Source organism: Gopherus flavomarginatus, chromosome 1, assembly GCF_025201925.1.
Source record: "Gopherus flavomarginatus isolate rGopFla2 chromosome 1, rGopFla2.mat.asm, whole genome shotgun sequence".
In the NCBI taxonomy this organism is placed as follows: Eukaryota; Metazoa; Chordata; order Testudines; family Testudinidae; genus Gopherus; species Gopherus flavomarginatus.
Window position 1 is genome coordinate 364,612,256 of NC_066617.1, and position 14,098 is coordinate 364,626,353.

Consider the following 14,098-nt stretch of genomic DNA (forward strand, 5'->3'; position numbering starts at 1 on the left):
CGGGGTCTGACCTCCTCTCTGACAATGCCTCAATGTGTGGCCCTGGGTAGGTCATTTCACTGCTCAGACCCTTGGTTGTCTCAATAAACTGGTTAATACATGTGTCACCCACAGCCTTCTCTTGTCCAGCTGTGTGCTATTGGCCCTATAGTGCTAGGAGATTCTCCTTTAGCTCACGTGGCAGGAGCTTGAGCTTTCTGGAACAGGAAGGCCTGCTTTCTAGCCCAACATCTGTTGCTAAACTCTGAGTCATTATGGTGTCCAGTATACTGATGACCATGATGTCCTAGGTGACTGCAAATTTGTTATGCTATTTCATCTGAATCATATGACCATAAGAGTGGCCATACTTGGTCAGACCAATGGTCCATCTAGTCTGGTATCCTGTCTTCCAACAGTAGCCAGTGCCAGGTGCTTCAGAGGGAATGAAGAGAACAGGCAATCCTTGAGTGATCCATCTCCTGTCGTCCACTCCAAGCTTCCGGCAGTCAGAGGCGAGGGACACTCAGAGCATCTGTTTGCATCCCTGATCATCCTGGCTAATAGCCATTGATGGACCTAGCCTCCATGAACTTATCTGATTATTTTTTTTAACCTACTTACAGTTTTGGGCTTCACAAAGTCCCCTGGCAATGAGTTCCACAGAATGACTGCAATGAGTGAAGAAATACTTCCGTTTGTTTGTGTCACACCTACTGCCTATTAATGTCATTTGGTGACCCCTAGTTCTTGTGTTATGGGAAAGAATAACATTTCCTTATTCACTTTCTCCGCACGTCACGATTTTATAGACCTCTCTCATATCCCCCCATTAGTCATCTCTTTTCCACGCTGAATAGTCCCAGTCTTATTAATTTCTTCTCACACGGAAACCGTTCCATACTCCTCATCATTTTTACTGCCCTTCTCTGTACCTTTTTCAGTTCCAATAGATCTTTTTTTATCCACATTTAAATTCATCTGCCATTTTATTGCCCAGAAAGTGGCTGCCAGGTCCTAGCAGCCCCTAGGTGCATGGGTGGCCAGAAAGGATCCATGCGCTGCCCTCACGCCTGCAAGTGCTGCCCCCTCAGCTCTCATTGATTGTGGTTCCCAGCCAATGGGAGCTGCAGAACTGGCACTGGGGCAGGGGCAGCGTGCAGAGCCTCCCTAGCTGCCCATGCACTTAGGGGACACAAGGACCTGGTGACCACTTCTGGGAGCCGCATGGAGTCAGGGCAGGCTGGGAGCCAGCCTTAGCCCCAGGACCCTGCTGTGCTACCAAATGGACTTTTAACGGCCCAGTTAGCAGTGCCGACTGAAACCGCCAGCCGGTGGAAAACCGGATGCCTGGTAACCTTAGCCACAGTTCTGAAAGGGTCTGTTTTCCTTTGCATTTCACTTTATGGTTTGCGCTACCCACTGCTCCAGACCAGCCATCTCAGCCAAGCACTGGGGACTCTGCCGGGACACTATGACCTCTGCAGGAGTGAAAAAGCCTATGCTTGCAGTGTCCCAGTTGGATCCATCAAGCTTCCTCCTACTGTCAAATGCAGTCCTGCAGTAAGAGCACTGGAGCCACGTGTCACCCTGTTATTTTGCTCCAGCAGTGGCAGTACGTTCCCTGGGCCTTGCAGAAACACGCACCCTTCACCGCGGCTTTGCTGGGCAGAAAGCGCACGGCGGGCCCTTTCGACAGACGGGATTTTCTGTTTGCAGCCTAAGCCCTTTACAGACGGAAACTAATGAAGTGCACGGTGGGATCACGAAGGGGAGCTCGAGCTCGAGAATTGCGTCGTGCTGGCAAAAAGGCCACCCAGTGTCAGAATAAACCCCAGACTATCAGTCAGATATTTACGATGCAATTAAAAGCTTTGCTGCTGAATAGACCAGGCAAAGCACTGCAAAATATGACCAGGTATGCTCAGTTAGAATATACCTGCAGTGCAATGGAATGCGCTAAGTGTGTGCTGGTAGAACACACCTGCAGTGGTACTAAATAGACCAGGTATGCTCAGGTAACACACTGGCTGTGCTGCCAATGTATCAGGCACAATCCAGCTCTCTGAGAGGCAGCTCAGCAGCGGGAGGAGGTGCGGCACTGAATGGGTTAAAAAGCAAATGGCCCAGCCCCCGTTGGCCAGGGGCGTGATGTCAGGGGGCGAAATGCAGCATTCCGTGAGGCATGCAGACCCGCGGGTAGGAAAGCCGGTACCTGTACTTGTAGGCTGCCATCTCGTTACCACTGAGAAGCAAGGCAGAAAACAGCATGGTCAAAACCTCTCCAAACAAGGATTAGTAAAAGGTCAGACAATTCCCCATCAATCACACTGACCCATGCCATTGGGACTCCGAATGCGCCACGGATCCAAGAGGCAATGTACAAAGACACGTAAAAGCAATCACCGGAGAATAATAGGCTCTCTCCATGCCCATCCCCAACCCCACATCTGAGCAGCTGGGTTATGCTGACAGACCCTCCAGAGACAAGGAAGGACAGCGGCCACATTTACAAACAGGGAAACTGAGGCACAGAGAGCACACGGAACTGGCCTGAGGTACCCACAGAAAGTCTGAGACACAGCTGGGAATTGGACCCTCCTTTCCATCCAGTGCCTAAACCACACGACCCGTCTTCTTCCTTGGAACCCACTCAATGCTAGCCTGGAGCGGCCAGGCCTCTGAGCAGCTCTTGTAACAGGCTGCAGAGGCTTTCCCCTCAAGTCCCAGCTCAGCTCCAGGAGCGGACAAGCCATTGCTATAGGACAGGGCAACTGTTCACCGACTTGTACGAAAGGAGCTGCCCGGCCCCCGTTCCCAGTGGGGAGGGGTGTAAAGATCTGCACAGCCTGGGACAGCTGATGGTCCCATGGTACCTGCGAGGGCAAGGGAGAGCCGCAGCCAGGGAGCCCTGTGAAGAGTGGGCGCTGCAGGAAGCATCTCTCGAAGGACCCATAGTGAGAGCACCTGCAGCCCTCTGACTGCCCAAACACACTAGTTAACCCCAGGAAGGTATCTGGGCAATCACACTGTCATAACTATAAAGGGAAGGGTAACAACCCTCCTGAGTATAATACTATAAAATCCCTCCTGGCCAGAGACACCAAAATCCTTTTACCTGTAAAGGGTTAAGAAGCTCAAGTAACCTGGATGACACCTGACCCAAAGACTAATAAGGAGACAAGATACTTTCAAATCTTGGTGGGGGAAGGCTTTTGTTTGTGTGCTCTGTTTTAGGGATTGTTCGCTCTTGGGAATAAGAGGGACTGAACATCAGTCCAGGCTCTCCAAATCTTTCTGAACCAGTCTCTCATATTCCAAACTTGTAAGTAACAGCCAGGCAAGGCATGTTAGGTTTATCTTTGTTTTCTCAACTTGTAAATGTTCCTTTTGCTAAAGGATTTACCACTGTTTGCTGTAACTTTGAACCTAAGGCTAGAGGGGGTTCCTCTGGGCTACATGAATCTGATTACCCTGTAAAGTTATTTTCCATCCTGATTTTATAGAGATGATTTTACCTTTCTTTCTTTAATTAAAAGCCTTCTTTTTAAGAACCTGATTGATTTTTCCTTGTTTTAAGATTCAGGGGGGTTGGATCGGTGTTCACCAGGGACTTGGTGGAGAAGTCTCCCAAGGCTACCCAGAGAAGGGTTATAGTACTTGGGAGGGAAATATTTTAGGAGGGAGGAAGACAGACTTTCCCAAATGACTCATAAATAATTTGGGTGGTGCCAGCAAAACCAGATCTAAGCTGGTTAGTTAAGCTTAGAGGTTCTCATGCGGGTCCCCACATCTGTATCCTAGAGTTCAGAATGGGGAAAGAACCTTGGCACACATAGACTTCTGGCCTGCTGTGACTGCAGACTTCACCTTGTCTCCCGATTGCCAGTCTCCGACAGTGACTCCAGCCTGGGACTATCTCTGATCTCTCATTTCTGAACCCAGCCCGACTCTGAACCTGCCTCTAGTGATTTCTCTGACCGCTGCTCACCGCCTACCCCAGCCCAGCTGTGACCGTTAGGCCAGACTGCCTGCACCCCGGTCCCGTAGAAGAGGTCCTCATCAGAAAAGATCACAATTGCACCTACATTGGCATTCAGCAGAGCTACCAGGGGCCATATAAGCCTGGGTAGCAAACCTCCCAGTGCTGCACTCACTGAATGAAGTTGGGAGCAGTTTACCACCGACTTCAATAGGAACAGGGACATCTCCCCTCCTCCCCCGCAGATAATCTTGGTGCTCATTATGCAGACAGAGCTTCATTGACACAGCACAGCAAAACGGAGACATTTCTACTGCTTAGGAGCAACTTGCTATTCAAAAAGCTTCCTGATAATGGCATCTCGAGTTAACGTGAACACGTAGCAAGGAAAAAGGGAAGACGAGAGAAAGAAAAGCCAGCAGAGGGATCTATGGAACCATCGGCCACACAAATGCCAGGAAAGGGTATTTTTGTATGAACCAGTGCTAGCGAGAACTAAGAGGAAACAATCAAAGGAAGAAGACGACAGCCGTTGAAATACACCCTCTCCGCTCCTTTCGGATGCGACAGCCAGCGAGAGGAAGGGCGGGATGCGGCACAATGACGTGACGATCCAGGAGGCAGCATCGACTTCAGGCTGCGTAAACCAGCCATGGAAATTCGTTCCTAGATCCACGCACGCACGGACACACACACAGTGCATTTCAAAAGAGCCTGGCCATTGTTCAGAAAACAACTGAATGACTTAATGATGGTTGGCGACCAAAGAGCAGGCAGCGCACACTCTGAAATTAGAGAGCATCCCAGATTCCCAGTGCTATCCCCTGGCCAGATACGATCTCTCGGACACTGATGTCAGTCTGGTTACTTCAAATACACACTGGGGTTGATGAGCTCAGGGGAATATTAGCATGCAACAGCGGATGGGTCCAGAAACAGCTGCAGCGTTGTTCCCTTTAAGAGCCCGGAATGATTCCCCATTGACTTCAATGGGCTTTGATCAGGCCCAGTGTAAATTTCTGGCTGGAGAAAGGTGCTGGATCCACAGCCCTGGAGATCTGAGCTTTCTGCCTTCAAGCTCCACTGTGCAACCTGCACTTCTCCCATATCGGCCCCTGCCAACGGGCTCAGTGCTGACCTGGCGGGACCTCTCGGTGGGTGCGGGTGAGATCGGTCTCCAGCCTCATTCAGACTGGAGCTGACAGGGTGAAAAATTACTCACTTTGTTTTTCCATCTTTACTTGCATTTCTCGGCTGCCAGTGAACCAGAACAAATCTCGGCACTGAGCCTGCCGGGGCCGGCTGCTGCCGTGGGAACACTTGGCCTTCGGGAACCAGGCAGAGCTCAATGTCTTTTCCATAGGACACTGAAGAACCATCAAATGGAAAGGTTCTACTGGGCCCGAAAGGAACTAAAGCGGTGGGCGGTTTTGCAGAGCAGTGTGGGCCAGTGTGTAAGGCACAGAGAGTCAGGAGACCTGGGTTTCATTCCTGCTACAGTCATTAACCTGCTGGGTGACCTTGGGCAAGTCACGTCCCCGTTCTGTGCCTCAGTTTCCCCCACGCCCTTTGTCTTGTCTATTTAGACTGGAAGGCCCTTGGGGAAAGGACTGTCTCTCCCTAGGTGTTTGCCAGCACTAAGTACAAATAAGCTGATCATGGCTGAAGCTACTGCAATACTCTCCAAGTCTCATAACTCTCAGCCCACTTCATAGCCTGCCTCCACCCCTCCATCCGCATGCTGCCCTGGGCTGTATCCCCCTGCTTGACAGAGCTTCCCATTCTTCCTCCAGACGTCAACTCACTTTTCCCAGAATTCCCTCCTTCGCCCCATGCCTTCTGACTTGTCTGCACAGAGACACCAGTGACAGCCAGGAGTTATCAGCTCCTGGGAACGGCCTCCTCCTGTTAGGCCTTCCCAAGTCCTAGAGACACTCTCCTCCACTGGGGAAGCCGGCCAGGATGAGAAGCAGCCAGGTGAGGAGGACAAGGGGAAGAGAGATGGATGAAGGGATCTGTGCCACGTGGAAGGCACATGGGAGGCTGTTACAGATCCGGCTCTGATAAGATTTCCTCCCCCAGGCCAACACGTGGAAGGCTGTTACAAGCCTGCTCTGTTCGGGTGCTGCATGCTAGGAGGCCTGTGAGATAGAGAGGAAAGCGTTAACAGAGGGGTGAGGAGAGGAGGGGAATGTGACCAGCTGGGCCGAGCACAGGTCTGGGAGCCAGGATCCAGCCTCTGACGATGACTCATATCTCTGACCTGAGGCAGACGCTGAACTGCTCTGCCTTGCTTTCCCACATCTGTCAAACAGGGATAATTTTACAACTCCCCTCCCATCACAGGAAGTGTTATTTAGCTAAGACGGGGGAAGGCTTTGCTTGCATCAAGCGCCGAATGAGTGGTGCAGAGTGTGATTAAACACACATGGGACAAAATGGCCAGAGAAATCACTTGAGACAGGAGGGCTCACACTTGCGTGCCTCAGCAACTCCCTCCCAGGAAGCAGGCAATAAGGTCAGGACTAAAAAAAAAACCCTTTTCATATGGACTTCACCTTCAACACTGCTCCATCATGGACCCTCCGTGGCTGCTACCAGTTCTGTGCTGTAGGATAGTCGACCCAACCGGTCCCTGAGTCAAAGCAATGACGAGCACGTCTTGATCATCGTCGATCTGTCCTGAGCAGCTCACCACGAGCACCTGTGTATTTCTGACTTTGATGAGAACATGCACTTTGCTCCGGTCCGCTTTTCTTTTCTATTACAACAGCCCTTAGGTCTTGTCTGGCGCAGCAGAAAACCCCTTGCCAACGGGATACGGGGCCATGGTGCAAGCAGTGAGGGATTCGGGACATTTTGTGTCTGTGGATGGTTGGTGAAAAGTGCCAGAGCAAGAGCTCTGCGGAGTGGAGAGAGAACGCATGGTGGGTAGCAGCAGGGTGAATGTCCCATATGTTGCCCCAGCCAATGTGTCTCAGCTGGGAGCCCAGCCCCAGCAGCTGCCAACCTCTCCAGGGGAATCCCGAGCCTCCTTAACGCCCACTAATGGCGCACCTTGCCAGCCTAGGCCCTCGGCCAGAATGTTCCACCTCTAGGGCAGAGGGGTGGGGACCATTAATGCCAATAAGCCACTTTCACACCCTCCCAATCCTGGGGCCAGTCTGGCTGCCCAGGGGTTTTGGCAGCTGGAGATCACCAGAGTATGGGGCTGGACATGCCCCCACCCTTCTCTCAGCCGCACCTCTGTTCCAGCAGTGAGGACCAGTAAGACAGGAGCTACCTGTGCATTACCCAAGGATTCTCCTGCACTGGGGCCAGGCTTGCACTGCACTGCCAGAACAGTGGAGCTGGGGTTTGGCCTCAAGCTGCTGTCTCCAGTGACTATCCGCGTGACATGCTGCTAATTGGGGGGTTCCCCGAGTCAACAGCCTCCTCTCCTAACCCAGCCACCTGGGGAAAGAGGCTCAGTGAGAGCAGCTGCGCATTAGGCAGCATACGCCCGCCTTACTGGGAGCATCCATCTGTGAGGCAGCACCCAGCTTTCACCTTCTTAATCCCCTGGTTGTTGGAAAACTAACTGGAAAGATCTTTGCAGCACAGTGAAGATTTGCTGCTCTTGCTAATGGAACAAATGCCTGCCCCAAAGCTGCATCTTGCATATGGCGACACACACCAGGTGGCTTTCGAAAGCATGTGACCAGCTGACCAGTCACTCTTGCTTTTTAACATGAAATTGCCTGGAAGGGATGTGCAATGAGAGACGGTGCTGGCTGCACAGAATTTAAGGCACAGGGCTCTGAGGGCAGGGGAGGGGTTAGGAGACCTGGGTTTAGAAATCACTAGGAAGTCCCATAACTGCTCTGTGCCTCAGTTTTGCCTCAGTTTTTCCACTAGTAAAAGAGGGATACTGACAGCAACTCCTACACCAGGTTGATGGAAGGTTCAGATTGAATGGCAGATGCTACAGGAATGGAGTGATTAATCGGACACAATAGTCTTCATCTGAGCGACTGTTACTGTTACTGTGCGCTGTTCAATAGCTACTGCGTTCCACCCAAGCGACGGCTGCATTTCAGTGGAACGACAAAATGATATCTATATATTGTGAACGAGTACGGCCGGGGCTCGACCCTCTCCGGGGGAGGGGAGGGGAGCCACACCGGCTCACTAAACCCCGGTGGGTCCGGGGAAATAGTCCGCGGTCCTCGTGGCAATTGCCTGCTCCACGGGGCAAGGGGGCTCAGGCCCAGGGCAGGGCTGAGCAACACAACCCGTTCGGCCCTGGCCCTCGGTTAGGGCAAGGCAACAAACGCTGAGTCAGTAGCTCAGGCCCTTGGGCAGGGCTGAGCAACACTAGCAGTTCTAATAGGCTTTGGCCTCCCTAGGCCAGGGGGAGGGGGAGTCTGCCACGCAGGAGCTGGGTGGCAGGGGGGATGCAGGCCCTCCCACTCCACTGCGTCCCGGCCCGGGGCCTCTAGCAGCGGCTGAAGATCCGCTGGAGTCAGTGGGGATCCTGGCCGCAACACACTGACATAGGCTCTGGTAGTGCTGCAGCCAGACTGGGGTCGGCTGCCCCCTGGCCATTTCTGTACTCCCCCTCGGGGTCTATCTGGGTCCTGACGGCGGGGTCCAGGAGCATGGGCTCGTCGCTGCCGGGGCTGGGTGGCAGGTCCGGCAACTCCTCCGGAAAGTCGGCCAAGGGTAGCTCTGGCAGCTCCTCCGGGTAGCGGGCGTGGGGGAGCTCAGGCCAGCCGGGGCGGCTGCCCTGGGTCAAAGGGGGTTCCCAGTCTTGAGCTCCCTGAGGGACGTCTGGTCTCTCCGGCTGCTGGGGCCTTACTGAGCTCTGAGGACCGGCTTTTATAGTTCCGGGTCACCGCCTGACCCTCTGAGGGGTGGGCTCAGAGCTCCGTAGCTCCACCCATTCTGGCCTCTGGCTGGGCTCTTCCTCCTCTGGCCAGGAGGGGTGCCACACCGGATCACTACATACATATACACAGGATTAAACAAAGACTGTGAATGGCTTGCCAACTACAAAATCAGTTTCTCCTCCCTTGGTTTTCACACTTCAACTGTTAGAACAGGGCCTCATCCTCCCTGACTGAACTAACCCCATTATCTCTAGCTTGCTTGCATATACCTGCCCCTGGAAATTTCCACTACATGCATCTGACAAAGTGGGTATTCACCCACGAAAGCTCATGCTCCAAAAAGTCTTTTAGTCTATAAGGTGCCACAGGATTCTTTGCTGCTTTTACGTATATACATGCACACAAGGTCAAATTCAGATCTGGAGAAACTCCATTGACTTGAAGAGCATTTCAGCTGCTTGTGCCAGATCTGAATGTGGCCCATCAGTTGTACAATCCATTAGCAAACACTTTGGGATCCGTGGGAGTGAAAGGTAATACTGTAGCTGCAGGAGCATTCAGTCAGGGTTTGAGCCCCTAGACTCCTTTATTGCAGTAACCACAGGCTTGTCTACATGGGGAAGTTAGCGTGGAGTGAGCCAAGGTATGCATTCACAGCAGATTAGCTACTCCTCACTAACTCCCAATGTCCACACTCCTACTGCATGGTGAGTGCCCTCAGGCGGGTTAGTTTAATACGCTTCTCAAGTGCATTCAGCTAATGTGCACAAATGCACGCTTAGTGCACAGTAAGTGTGTCCACACAGGGAGTTAGTGCAGAGGAGCTAGTGTGCACCAGTTACTGTGGGCTTATAAACCCTAAGACTTTGTCTTCACTGGGAAAAACAGTGTGTTCTCAACTCAAGATAAAAGTCTCGGGCAGACCAGGCAATTAGTGGTTTTCACACTAAGGTCATGTTTACATTACAATATTACATTGACCTAATGTACACAACAGTTATAAAATCGCTTGTGTGGGTGCACACTTGGCAGCGGTGCGCATCCATGCCAGGAGGGCTTATGTCGGTTGTATTGTCAGCATGGGGCATTGTGGGTTGGCTTCTGACAGCCAGTAACAGTCGATGTAAGTGATGCAGTGTATACGCTCGGAGAGGTGGTATTAGTAAATCGGCGTATGGAGGCCCTTATGTCAAAAATTTAATTGCAGACACTTCCACGGCTTGGTCGATGCAAGGCAGCTTATGTCACCCCTAACCCTGCAGTACAGACCAGGCCTAATTAGCAGGTGAGTTAAAGCTTCAGTTTCCCCATAAGCTTGAATACGGGTGAGAACTACAAACTGCCTTGTCTCCACTAGGGTGTTGATGCGAGCTCAGAACACACCTTTTTTCTCGGGAAGACGCAGCCGAAGAGAGCCGCTTGGGGTCTGATTTCCAGAAGCTCGGAGTACTCACAAGCCCAGCGGAAGTCAGTGAGAGCTGGGCCCACCCAGAAAGTCTGAAAACCAGGCTGTCAGAAACTTGTGCTCTACTCTTCTATGTGTAGACGAGGAACTCAGTTCTCTTCTGTGGCAGGAAGGATGGTCCAGGGGTTACGGTGTTCAACTACGACAAGGGAGTCCTGGGTTGGATATTTCTCCACTCAATGTCGCAACGTCTAACTGATTTGGGAGCCTAAAGTCCATTTTATTTTGGTAAGACTGAGGGTCCTAAGTCAGTTAGGCATTGCAGCGTTTAGCAAAGCGACACCTTAATACCTTTAAAGATGTGGGCCTTAGTCTCATTGTGCCAGGGAACCCATCTGTACCACCTGAATAGCAGCGCTGCCCTAGCTCACAGAGGTGGGCAGGATAAATACATTAAATATTGAGGGGCGCTCAGACACTACAGCCCTGCAAACCATAGAAGTACCTCAAATATAGTTACACTGGTACAACTGCTCAGGGACTCCAACTCCAAACACAGAGCACAAAGATGGTCTCTGCCCCAGAGACACAGTAGCCTAAGTGCTGGATTGACAGCGGTATAACTGACCACTTAAAACTAGGTCTGAACTGTACAGCCATCCACCAGGAATATTCTACAGGGATAGCTCCCAGCTGTGATCACAGAGACACATGCAAACACATCCACCTCCACCCAAAAGGGAGACAGGAAAGCAGGAGATCTGAAAAGATCTTCATCTCCTTGTGCTTCCAGATTCATAATGCTATTAACTTTCTCCCCTGGCATTAGGCCGCAAATAATGGTTTGTCCTTCGATAATCCGTGCTTGTGTTTCAATTCTAGTAATGCCATCTTGGAAGATTATCTCCTGCACTTCAGGCAGGGGAAACAATTAACATAAAGTGCAGCGAGTTTGCTGGGTTCTCTCAAAAGAACATTGTCTTCCAGATGCTTACGAAGGGGGGATGTGTGCGTAGTATCATTCCCACAGCAGCTCTGAACAGGGATCATGGGAGGGTGCTTGTGAAAGAACAAAGCTATAGTGTTGGAAACACACCCAAGTAAGTGCCTGTGACCCCCGTCTCAGCACAAATGTCTCCTCTGTGCCCTCACAGCTTCAGCTTTTAACAGCTTGCAGATCTAAGAGGCCGACGCTGCAAAGTCTTGCTGACGTCTTTCCGGGTTGCGTCTGTTTCTGCTCTCCTTTACACCGGCGTGAATCAGGAGTCACTCCTTTGAAGTTAATGGAGCCTCACCATTGTAAGTGAGAGGAACAGCAAGCTCATTGATTTCCGTGGGACCGTTTGTGTGCATGATGAGGACTATACAGGTGTCTAAGACTGCGTCTACACTTAGAACCCTACAGTAGTGCTGCTGTAGTGTTTCAGTGTAGACGCTCACTACAGAGCTGGAAGAGGTTCTCCTGTCACTGTCCATAATCCACCTCCCCGAGAGGTGATAACTAGGTTGGTGGAAGAATTCTTAGGATGACGTAGTGCTGTCTACACCTGGGGTTAGATCGGCATAGCTGCATCTCTCCAGGATGTGGACTTTTCAGAGATGTAAGTTTTCAGTGCAGACCAGCCCTTAGGGAATTCAAGCCTTGAAACAGTACTTCACATAGGTCTTTGAGGGTGTCTCCACTGCAAAGTTTACCCAACCCAAGAACCAAGTTTAGCCAATCCTACTGCCTGGGAGCCTCCTCACAACAGCACCACACTCGACCTATACCCTAGGCTGAGATTTCTGGGGGCATGTACAGTACAATGGCTTTGTTCCTGGAAACAGTTAATTCTGGATATAAGCAGGGCCTGAATGAATTCTCCCCTAACAGCTAGTTCGGGAGGTGGGAGAGACTTCAGGAACAAACTGTATTTACATGAACACACATACTCTGCGTAGGTATCTAGCAGACAGGAGCTGTGTAGCTCCAGTGATCAGCTTTGGCTGGTCTTGGGTTACAAATCACGTTAGTATGGAATGCAGGGGGAGTGAAATGTTGTTATCTTCATTGTATGACTAAAGGGGAGCAGAACTGTGCTGAGCTTGTCCCAATTGAGGGGTCACCGTCAGCTGAAAGGAACTTGCTAAGCCAGGGGCTTGAATGCCTGCCCTCTTTGAAAGTCAAAGGGGTGAAGGGGGACAGGTTTCCCAGCCAGGTGGTGTCAACGCCTCCTAAGTGTCCCCAGTTTGATCAAAGAAAGAGCTAAATAGGCTCCATTAGGAGACTTTTGTTATGCTGAAGTGCTCAAAAGAGAGCTGAAATCACTTACAATGGGGCAGTGTTTCTGCCCAGCCAGCAAAGATCTGAAAACCACTAAGAGACTGATGTGCAGAGGTCACAGCAGAGAGGCAGGTGGCAGCAGAAGGTGACTGACAGACAGCCAAAGAACAAGCAGCTGGCGAGGCGGTGAGCAGAATGAGTGGCTGGCAAGGTGGCCAGGTAGCAAGGAACCATGGCTGGCAGGACAGCCAGCAGAGAGGAACTGCGACTAGTGGGGCAGGCAGGTAGCAAGGAACAGCAGCTGGTGGGGTGGCCGGCCACAGCAAGGGCTCAGATACCTTCTTCCCCCAAGAAATCTGATGGGCACATCTCAAAGGAACATCAGTCCACCCAGTCCCGTGTCCTGTCCCAACAGTGGCCAGTAAGCCATATGTCAGAGGAAGATGGAAGGACCTGCAGCAGCAGCTGTGGGATACTTTGCCCCTCATGAACATCTCCTCCTGATCCCTAATCATCAGAGATTCGTTTAAGCCCTGAAACATGAGGTTTGATTTCTGTGCCAATATTCTTTTGTTAGCACTAATGGCTAGAATGCTGGATGTTCTCATTACCTATATCACCGCCAATCCCTCCTTGATTCCTGTGAAATTCTTCGCTACAACTCACAACCTCTTGTGAGGACCAGTCACACACCACGACTACTGGACAAGAAATTGTCACGGACCTCAGAGAAGCAAGCAGTTTGCAAATGACCCGTAGGCTGAAAATGTGTTCACAAAAACTCTTTGGCAAATGCTTGTGAAGGTAAAGTGCATTCCTAGGCTTATCCAGTGCATTGGGGTAGCTCCTGGAGGCGAGAGCCCCATTGTGCTGGGCACTGTTCATAGGAACCGGGATCAATTCACCATGAGAAGAAAAAGTGGAACTGATCATTTCACGGATGTGCAAGGAATAATCCCCCCCAACTCTAGATTATTCACATTTTCTCCAGGCTTTGATACAAAAGAACAAAACTACACACCACTTTAGGCCTTCAAAAGGGAATGAAGAAATGAGATGGAAGACCTCAAGGTGGAATGTCAACATTTTGCACTTTCACACAGCTCTATCATCAATTGCAATTGCCAGCTGTGTTTATGGAGACATAGGAAATGCCACACTGGAAGAGAGCAGTAGTTCATCTAGCCCAGTATCCTGTCTCTCTGATTTCAATGCTTCCAACAGAGGTGAAAGAAATCTGAAACAGACAATTCTGCAATAACCTTCTCTTAGGAGAAGTTTCTTCCTGACCACTATCAGCTACAGAATGGTGTATGTCCTGAAGCATGTGGATTTACGTTCCTTCCACCTGTGTTTTTATCCAATCAAATGTAACTGGGAACTTCCGATCCAGTTTTAACTCCTGCCAAGCACCCAGCCACCTGCTGTCTAGTGGCAGTGTGTGTGCCACAAGTTAATCATGCATTGTGTAGAAAAGTATTGCCTATGAAATGTAAGGGATGATACAATATGCTGTAAAGTTTGCCCTGCGGCGAGTTCAAGACGACTGCACTGCTCCCTCCAAAGGCTTAGCTAAGCCATATTCAGCCACCAGTCGC

At 50.9% G+C, this 14,098-nt stretch overlaps 1 protein-coding gene across 4 annotated transcripts in view; it reads right to left on the bottom strand.

Annotated features, from left to right (window-relative positions):
- Nucleotides 1-14,098, bottom strand: part of ARRB1 (arrestin beta 1) — a 192,346-nt gene that overhangs the window by 128,599 nt on the left and 49,649 nt on the right. For 3 of the 4 annotated variants that reach the window (XM_050938248.1, XM_050938009.1, XM_050938088.1), the window contains exon 2: nucleotides 2,195-2,224. The exons of the other annotated variant lie outside the window; for it this stretch is intronic. In XM_050938248.1, the coding sequence (XP_050794205.1) occupies nucleotides 2,195-2,224 (30 nt within the window). The remainder of the gene's footprint in view (nucleotides 1-2,194; nucleotides 2,225-14,098) is intronic. 4 annotated transcript variants of the gene reach the window in all.